General features: G+C 44.7%; 1 protein-coding gene across 8 annotated transcripts in view; it reads left to right on the top strand.

Moving 5' to 3' along the window:
• Nucleotides 1–2,343: 2,343 nt before the first annotated feature.
• The window catches only part of PLEKHA7 (pleckstrin homology domain containing, family A member 7), a 74,615-nt gene continuing 67,083 nt past the window's right edge, over nt 2,344–9,875 (top strand). For all 8 annotated transcript variants that reach the window (XR_550521.1, XM_008573293.1, XM_008573287.1 and 5 more), the window contains exons 1-3: nt 2,344–2,424; nt 4,837–4,909; nt 6,422–6,522. Coding sequence is in view for 7 of the 8 variants with exons in the window: in XM_008573293.1 (XP_008571515.1) it covers nt 4,849–4,909; nt 6,422–6,522 (162 nt within the window). In the remaining variant the exon portion in view is untranslated. The remainder of the gene's footprint in view (nt 2,425–4,836; nt 4,910–6,421; nt 6,523–9,875) is intronic.

The raw sequence follows: 9,875 nt of genomic DNA, 5'->3' as shown, positions 1-9,875 counted from the left end.
TTTGTGTGTTTCTTCCTCTTCCTCTTTACCCCTACCCACCATTGTCCCTCACTAATGTCCAGTGTCAGGGCCACAACCAGTCTTTCTCTAGCCAAAATCTGTTCACAGTCAGCTCACTAGGTGGTAGTTGTGCCCTCTTTCCTCACACACCCAAGGCTGCAGGGCATTCATCTTTCTTCCCATACTATTGGCTGGGAGGAGCTCCCCAGCCAGCTAGCATCCCGGAAGCTAGTATGGGGAAGGGACATGGGATTAGGATGTGTATGTGTGTGTGTGTGTGTGTGGGGGGGGGTATTAAAGTTAGAGCTCAAGATTGTAAGGTGCAGAAATGGCAAAGAGGGCCGTTTGTCCTGAATTTCTTGGCCGTTCACAAATCCAGATGGTCTTTTCTTTGTCCTACAGAGGAGGAATGGGGTATCCAGTTGATGGAATGTGATGTAGTCATTTAAAGTGATGTGGATGAGTTTAAAGTAGTGGATACAATGTTTATATCCCAAAGTCTTTAAAAATCAAGATGCACAATCATGAACATAGTATGATCATTATGTAAAAACAGTGCCCTGCCAGCCCCCCACCACCCTCACAGACCCAAAACAGGCATTTAAAAAAGTATGGATATAAATATATCAAGTGTTAGAAATGGTTTTTCTCTGGGTAGCAGGTCTATGGGTGACTTTTTTTCTCTTCTTTCAGATTTTTTATATTCCTCATATTCTACAATCATTTATTGGTATCTTAAATGGGAGTAAATTAAACTTCATAAAATCCCAAACAAACCTTTTTTATTGTTGGACTCTGCATCCCGAATTTTAGCTTAGAGATACGGCCATAACTGAAGCAACCTGAGAACTGTTGTTCCTTGTCTAACACTAGAAATCTGGAGAGTCAGGCAAGACCAGGTTCCAGGAGGATTTTTTGGACATAGTTCTGCCTGGAGGCAGGGGTGGACAAGGCAGCCTCTCAGAGCCCCTTCCCACACCCATCAGTGATTATCTCTGCTGCACACAGTTTCTGCCAATGGTGAATGGGCTGAGAGTGGTGACATTCTCCCTCTGAGTGGGGAGCACTAACAAAAGTCTGGCTGGGATAGAGGCTGGGGGCGGGAAATCTGGAGTGAGTGCCTGAGCTGATAAGGAGCCACTGATCTTTCTGCAGTGGGACTTGCATCCCTTGGATAGCTCATGCCCACTACAGTGGTCCTGCTGCTGGCACTGCTCAGAGCTCAGCAGTCACGGCTACTTTAGCGGAGAACTTCCCTCACGGTGTAGGAGCTCGGGGCTCTGTCTTAGGGCACGGGGAGCATCACTTATCTTTTGAGCAGCAGTGGGCTTTGAAGGAAGCAGCATATCTCCGCAGTGGAAACTAGGATTTCCCCTGTTGCTCCTCTCGACAGCCTGGTGAAGGACATCAGAGTGCTTCTTCCACAGCTGCGTCCTGTCTGGATCCTCCAGCTCCTTTGCCTTAGGGCCCTAGCCTCCAAAGCAGGTTTTCTCCACTCTTCAGGCAAACAGCCTCAATTTACAGCAGTCTGCCTGGTCTCCAATAGTCTGGAACCTGTTGTCCTTCAGAGCAGTGGACAATATCCAGTCACAGAGTGCCGAGACCTTTGCTTCGAGGAAAGCTTACTGATCCTGGAGTTGGTAGGGTCTTGGAAGCAGACATCGAGGTGTTCAAGGATAGGTATTGAATTTGTGTGAAGGCATTTGTCACAGCTGTTTTGAAAGACTCTGGCAAATGCTGGGGCTCTGTGGAGGCAGGTGAGAAGAGCAATCTCCAGTGTTTTGTGAGTGTTGTACCAAGGTGTTCCCAGAGTGCTGGCACTCCCAGGGCCGCTTCTTGGTGGGAGGCATCATGTCTCTGGGATGCTGATGAGGAAGCACTGGGGATCCTTATAGGGGCATGAGGCTTGCTTCATTTCTTCCTGCTCTCCAGGCATGGCACAAGGGGTTAATATCTCCAATGGCTCTATTTTGGGGCAAATGGAGTGTTCCCAGAATAGGACTCTTTGTTGAGTAGTCTATTTTGGGAGACAAGCCCCACTGGAGTTTATGTAAGTGATTCACTGTGTATCTGGGGGTGTGGATGTGTGCGCAAGTGATTTCTTATTAGTAATTATGAGCGGCGGGAGCGCCACTGCGCTCCCAGCGCCGCAGTCTCCCGAGTGCGCCACAGGCTCGGCCCTCATTGCTCTTCTTTTGATCAAAGGGTGCTGCCGCTTGGAATAAGGCAGAGAGAGCCGACAGCCCTCCTAACATACAAGTGCTTTTTTGTGCCGCCCTAAGCCCCCTGCTGCTAAAGTTCAAGTCTGCTTTTTCCTAGATCATAAAGTCCAGCAATAAAGTCCACAGCTTTGGGAAGAGGGACCAGGCCATTCGGAGGAACCCCAACGTTCCAGTGGTGGTTAGGGGCTGGCTGCACAAGCAGGTGAGGAGATGAGTGACAGTGGTGGAGGAAACGGCTGTTGCCGATTGCTTTCCCTCCCCTGGCCCAGGAAGCTGGGAACATGCATGTGAACTTTCTGTTCCTCAGCTTAAGGCAAGTAGACTGTGCCTGCTGTGCTGAGGGATTTGCTGTTTGTTTCTATGCATGGACTGTCTGCTCAGTGGTTATAGTTTCTCTCCCAAAACCCAGTTGACCACTTTGGCCCTGGTGCTGTTGGCTGCCCTGGGACCCGGGCCATAGTGTGTGTGGGAGGGTGGGTTGGTCAATATGAATTCAGCCTGACTGCCAGTCCTCTGCCAGCACTTGCCTTCCTGATGTTAAAGAGTCTTTATTATCATTTGGCTGAAAACTTTCATTTTTTTCTCTCCCCCTCATCTAGCACACATATCTAGCTCCCTAGCACCTCAAATTCCAAATCAGCCAAAATCAGTTCATTATCTCCTCACCCCCTGCCCCTTTCTTTCTCCCAGCCTGCTTTTTCTGGATCTTAGTAAGGGTGCCACCATTCTCCCAGGACCTGAGGCTAGAAACCTCAGCACCATCACCAGCTCCTCCTCCCACGTCCATTTGGCCAGGAAGCCCTGTCACCTCTGTCTCCCCTGAAGCCAGCCTTTATCCCCGTCTCCACCCTCAATCTATCTGCCTCTGACCATGGCTGGGCAGTGAGCTCCCAGGGCCAGAGACCATGCCTCTTTTGTGCCCTTCCTGCTCTCCTTGTTATTTGTGCATGTATGCATTCATTCATTCCCCCAGTGCCTGCCATGTTTTAAGTGTTCTCAGAGCAGGCATAAAAGATGAGTACCATGTGCTGCTTGCCTTCGAGGATCTCATCATCTATCAAAGGAAACAGCACATTTCTCATGTGTTGCATTGTCACCCAGCCCATCTCTCATATCTCATGACATCCCCCAAAAACACAAATCAAACTCTAAGGTTAATGATGTTCATTTCAGTAAAGCCTTTTCTGGGAAGAGAGAGGAGGGTATTACATTGCACACTACACAGAAGAAATCCCTAAAAGTCCCTTGAAGTCTCTCTTCCCCAGTTCTGCTCCCAGGGGCAGCTCTAGTCTCTCCAGCCTCTTCTGTCCACTCCTCTGGCACCATCCTCTCCCACTCCCACTCTCTCACCTCTCAGCTCATTTCTCCTTCTCTTGTCTTACATCTTCTCCTTTCTTTTCTTACTTGAGTAGTTTAACTCTCTGACTTCTTCCATTTGCATCCAGGTCTCTGTTAAACAAAGGATGCTTCTTTGAAATTTGAGGGAAGGGGAAGGGATTATGAGTAATTCTTCTCCCCAACTCCCAACCCCTAGCCAGGCCCATTGGCTGTGCTGTAACAGAAATCTGTGTAGAGTGCTGTGGACACACAGCAGAGTGTAGCTGTGCTTGGGGAATCCAGAAAGGCTTCCCAGAGGAAGAGACATTTGAACCAGGTATGGAAGGATGGATGAGCGTTCTCCAAACAAAGCAAATATCATGTGTCAAGGCCTTAGAAATCATCTGATCAATTTGCAGGAGATAAAACTGATAAATAGATAAAACCATCAAGTTAAATTTGTTTTTAAGCATTTAGTAAGTGAAGGATGAACAATTTTCGTGTTATGTTCAGGTTTAGAAATTGTCAGATTTTTAAAAATTTAATTTAAGCCTGTCAAAAACTTCTGCAGAAGGAAGACAAATGTTAATAGCTATTTCTAAAACTACAAGCAGCTCTGGGGTTTTTCTAGGTTTGGGAAAAAACTGGCCCTAAAACATTGCTAGTTTCTTAACTTGGACATGCTTTTTGAATTTCACAGTTATTTTAAATGTTCTTAATAAATGTAAATACATTTCAGATGAGTGAAGACGGATTCTTGTTATGAGATAATTTGATAGCAAAGAGAATCCCAATCTCTTATATTGGGTGGAGGCAAAATCAGTTCCATATGATAGAGAACTGAGCTTAGTCAAATGAGAACTTTGCCTCAGTTAATTAGTGAACATAAACTCTTTTCAGTGCTATGTAAATTCAGCTTTTTAATCAGCATAAACGATGATATTTTATAGTATAGCCTTTAAATAAGAGAAACATCCAAGAACTTCCTTTTTGTTAAGAGCTATTTTTTTTTTAAATGGGACACCTGTATTTTTGAATTTACATTTTCTTTTCTATAAGAAGGTGACTTATATTAATTTTTTTCCAGGAGACCAAAAAAAACCTCCTACTGCCTAGAGATAAACCATCATTAAATCTAAATTTAAAGTCCTATTCAAAGAATAGCTATTCAATGAAACATTAATTTATTGAAAGCATGAATATAGGCAAGTCTCAGTTCTAGAACTAGGCTGTATGTGATTGGGGAGGGGAATGGTATGCTCAGATATTGCCCTGACTAGTTTTCTTTGCTTTGTAGGACAGTTCTGGGATGAGGCTGTGGAAACGGAGGTGGTTTGTACTTGCTGATTACTGCTTGTTTTATTATAAAGGTGAGCTGAGGCTCTGGCCACCAAGGGCTCTTTGTGCTGGAGGGGGTGGGGGTGAGGTGCAAATGCAGGTCTCAAATTCAGTGACTGAACCAGCGGCCTGATCTAATTAGTAGTTTCTTACCCTGCCAAATATCCACTTTTACATATGTGGATGGTTGGTGACTTTAGTTTTACCAGCCCTGGCAAAGGAAGTTCAATCAGTTGAGTTAAAATAAATAGAATCCAGTTTGTTTACTACTTAGCAACTCAAGATCCGCAGCTTCTCAGCTTCTGCCCCACTTGGGACATAGGTGTACCTTTGAGGCAATCTGGAGAGGTGGGTAAATCACTGTATTTTGTAACCTGTCATCTGGATTTTATCCCTTGTGATATTGGATGGGCAGCTGGTAAACTGAATTGGCCATCTGAGCTTTATGGAGCCTTAGTACATGAAGTTAGGGACTGTGCAATGTTGAGAAGGCAGTCTTAAAATATGAGAAAATGATAGACGGCTTACTTTTAAGACAAGACTAGACTGTGATTGGTGCTTTAAAAGACATCCAAAGTGATTTGGCAGTTTAAGAGAAACGAGAAGTCAATGTGTGGAGGCTTCTTAGAAGTGGCAGTATTTGGCTGTCCGGTTAGCTCAGTTGGTTAGAGCATGGTGTTATAACAGCAAGGTCAAGGGTTCAGATCCCTGTAGTTGTTGTCCGCCAAATAAATAAATAATAATAAGTTAAAAAAAAGTGATAGTATTTGAGTTGGGCATTTAAGGATGGCTAGAGTTTTGCCTTTGTTGGGGCAGATGGGCGTACAAGGAGGGGAAACAACTTGAGTGAAGTTGTAGAAGCAGAAGAAGGTAGAATGACAGACTTGAGTGGCTAGGTGAGTCTTGCATGGAGGATGTGCCAGGAGATAAGACTCAGGAGGGTGGATAAGGACCAAAATCAAAGGCCCATCACAGATAGGGAAATTTGGGCTTCATCTTGTATCCAGTGGAGAATCCCCAAGTGCCTCTGAGTAGGAGAGCAACAGGACCAACTCTGTCATTAGGAAGCAAGTTGCCTCTGCTAACAAAGACGGTTTGGGGGAAGGAAAGAATAGAAATGGAAGGTAGGATTTTCCACATGTGCTGTAACTTTGCCTAAGAGATTTTCTCCTTCTAGAATGTTCTTCTCCATCCTTGAAAACACTTAAAATATTGCCTTCTGAAGCCTTCTCAACTCCCCAGACTGTGTGCCACTCTCACATGTGTCCCCGCAGCCCTTGGCATACTGCTCTGTTTCAGGAGTGAGCAGGTTGAGTTGAGTGTGTTCACATGCCTGTCTCTGCCCTCTGGTAGAAGGCCCTCACCCTTCACCTGTGTAGTTCCATCATTAGCACCACAGTTCCCGGGGAGCACCTACATGATCAGTCAAGAGGAGATTGCTGTAGTTCTGGGAAGACAGAAGGGGCCCTGAACTAGGACAGTGGGATGAACCAGCCCAGGGAAGGTGCTCAGAAGGTTATTCTGATGTGTTTTTCTATCCAAAGACAGCCGAGAAGAAGTGGTCCTTGGGAGCATCCCTCTGCCCAGCTACGTGATCTCTCCTGTGGCCCCTGAGGATCGCATAAGTCGCAAGTACTCCTTTAAGGTACTGCTCCTTCTCTGGTGCAGCACCTCCATCTTAGGAAACTTTGTGTTCTCAAAAATGCCTTCATAAAAGCAGTTGCTCTTTTGAGGAGGGGGAAGAAGTTAAGACGCTAGAAAGTTGCAGACTCAAGTTAACAAAGTGTTATAAATTATTTAAACAAATTATTACATCACAGTACTTTGATTTGAATCTGAACTTTGGAGTCCCCCAACCTTGCTCAAGTGTTTAGACCTCTCATTTCCTATCACTCCTAGTCTTGCAATTACACGTCTAACACAGCCTTCCTGTGCTTCCTTATCAGCATAATCAGCCAATCTAACCAGTATGCAGCCACTGAGGACAATTGATGATCCCTCATAATGGATTTATATCAATTATATTATGAAAAATTACATTGAGGGTTAGGGGCCTGCATGTTGAAGAGATTGTCAGGTTTGTCCACTTGTTAATGTTGTTGAAAAACACTTAGAATCAAATTTGGTTTATTTTATGGCTTATTGAAGATTCCCGGGCAGATCCTTTCACCAGCAAATCCTTTTCCTACTTCCTTTGTTGCTGTGCCATGTGGAGTGAGTGGGCCCGTGATAATTGATGGCAGTCCTTTGATGCCTTCTGGCATCTGTGAAGCCAGGTGTGGTGCTCTAGGAAGGTGGTGGTTAGGCTCAAACTTGGAGAACACCTCAGGACTCCCCGTTTGTGGCCTCCACAGATTTCTTCACTGTAGGTATTTTTTGGGTCCCCCAGGAATGATGAGGGTGCAGTGGATTGAAGATCCACTTCACTGGCAGCTGGAGTGGAAGTCCCAGAGGGCACTGAAGCAAGTGGCCCTTGGTGCTAGTAGCCACAGAGCATAGACCTCTCATGGCTGCTCAGGATACGAGGCAAGGCCACACATTTCAAGGCGGGATAATGGGCTTCTGCCCCTATAATATTCATTGCTTGGCTGTTCCTGTATTAAGGGTACAAGATGAGTACTAGACAGTAGATGTTAAAGCAGAGATCGAGCAGAAGCCATCTTTTCCAGCCATAGATAGAACCATGGAAAAACACAAGGTAAGACCAACCAGCATTCTCTGGAAGGGTTATAGGAAAGTGCTGGTATATAGTGTCCATGTTGTTAGCAGTTGGTACTCAGTCTGTGAAAGGTTTTGCAAAGTGTGTCAGTGTCTTGATTTGGAGTCTGGCGGTTGAAAGTCAGTCTCACCTTCCTTCTGCCTTTCCTTCCTAAGGGAGCACAGAACTGAGCTGACGCTTCAGCTTTGTTCATCAATAGGCTTGAGCCATCCCTCTCGTTCCCTCGAGTGACACTATCGAGTTATCATTCCAGAACTGCCATGGATTGGTGATTCTGGGATCCTCCCCGACTTCACAGAATAGTTGCATGGAATAGCATTGCCTTATATCTATAAAACCTTTTATGACTTAGGAAGTACTTCTATACATGTTACCTCATTTAATGTTCATGGGAAACCTCTGAGGTCAGTATGATTAGCTTCATTTCATAGATTAGGGATGTGAAGATCTGAGAGCTTAGGAAACTTGCCTAAAATCACAAAGCTGGAAGATGATAGAGGCTGAAGATGATAGAAGCTGAACCCAGCCCTGAATTCTATCCTTTTTCAATTGTGTTACAGGGATGGGGGACAATTTCTTTCTCTTTCTCTCTGTTTTTTCTTCCATGTCTTATCTTGGTCACCTCCTGCACACACATTGCAGGAGGTGGGATGTGGTTTGAATTAATGTTATTCTATAATTTTAGAAACACTCTTCTATTTTGTAGTTCAGGAGCCTCTCCTGCTTATTGCTGGCTCTGAAAACATTTTGTTCAATGGCTTTCAGACTGGTCTTTTTGCAGCCTGAAAGTCTTCCTCAGAAAACCCTCCTTTCTAGGGTTGAGCATTGCTACTAGGCAAACAATTGGGGTAAGGGTGTTACGTGTGATTTTGGGGGACAGCATCTGGAATATCTCCAGAGTAACTTATCATAAGTACATATATTTCATCTTAACACTTCATTGAGAGGTGTGAAAACAGATTCTAGGAAAACATCTTTTATGTGTCTTAGATTTTTTTCTTTTTCTTTCCTTCTTCTTTTATTTTTAATATATATATATTTTCCTTAGAAAGACTTGACCAAAAGTGTTCCCCAAATCTTTTGTCTGGGAAACAGAAGGCATCATGTCTTTGGGGTATCTTTGAGGTCCTCAGAGTCTGAGGGCAGAGAAAAGCTACTGCAGACAGATTGGGTGGTGTTTAGCTGGTTCTCCAGAAAGGACGATGGTTTCCTGAGTCTAAAAGAGTTACCTTTCCCTTTGGGTTGCAGCACCATTCTTTTAGGGGCCAGAGGATGGGTCCTGGGGCAGTTCAGGATCCATGTTCTTAGGCATACCAGGGAATACACAGTGTTTTGTGTCCTGGGCCTTATAACTGCCTCTGATGTTGGTTCTTCTCTACATCCAGAGCTGAAGTTCTCTGACCATTGCTAGAGCACTTTGCCTGAGATTGTTCAGAGTATCTGTAGTAGGTAGACACAGGCGGAAAGTCAGATGGTCCTCTCCTTGTCATTGTTTTCCAATTGTGTCCATAGCCTGGCAGCCTCAGGCATTATCAGGGAGGCTGGTTGCTAGGTGGCCCCTGAGGCTCAGCCAGGACCACAGGAAGAGCCAAGCAGGGCTCTTAATGACCTCTAGGAACTATTCTCCCCTGACCAGCAGGTCTTTTGTGGCTCACCTGGGGGACTCCCCACAGAGCTCCTATTAGATGCACAACTTCCCTTGGCCTGTTGGTTACCTCTGAGCAATCTTGGCCCCTCAGATCCAGGATTTGGAGCAGAAAATATCCTTATGCAGCCAAAGGTCTAAGGATCTTCAATAGGGAAAAAGCCTTTACTGCCTCCCTTTGAGCTGTTCTCTTGCTCTCAATACCAAAGTTCCTACACTGAGGTCTGCAGACCCTCAAGTGTCCATAGATAAATCACATATTTTTTTTAAACTCTTTTTTCTTTTTCACTGACCTTGACTTAAAGTTCATCATCTTTATTTTTTAAACTCTAACTTAAATATAACATTTCCTTCAATTAAGAAATCAGCCCACAACAGGTATCAGCAGTACTTGTAACTTGGTCACCAGTAGAAACCATAGATTTCTTCAATCACATTACAGTTGTTGCAGATATCTTGAAATATCATTTATGCTCGTCACTGCTTTAAAATTACAATGATTATTATATCTGTCACTAGATGTGTTATGTAATACACTTTTTTTTTTTGTCTTTTTCCGTGTCCGGCAACGGATCGCAACCCTCAGTGTTGCCCCCATACCGGACCGGGGACCGGCAACGGGATCGCAACCCTC

Source organism: Galeopterus variegatus, unplaced genomic scaffold, assembly GCF_000696425.1.
Source record: "Galeopterus variegatus unplaced genomic scaffold, G_variegatus-3.0.2 Scaffold898, whole genome shotgun sequence".
NCBI lineage: Eukaryota > Metazoa > Chordata > Mammalia > Dermoptera > Cynocephalidae > Galeopterus > Galeopterus variegatus.
This window is presented reverse-complemented; position numbering and strand designations above follow the sequence as displayed.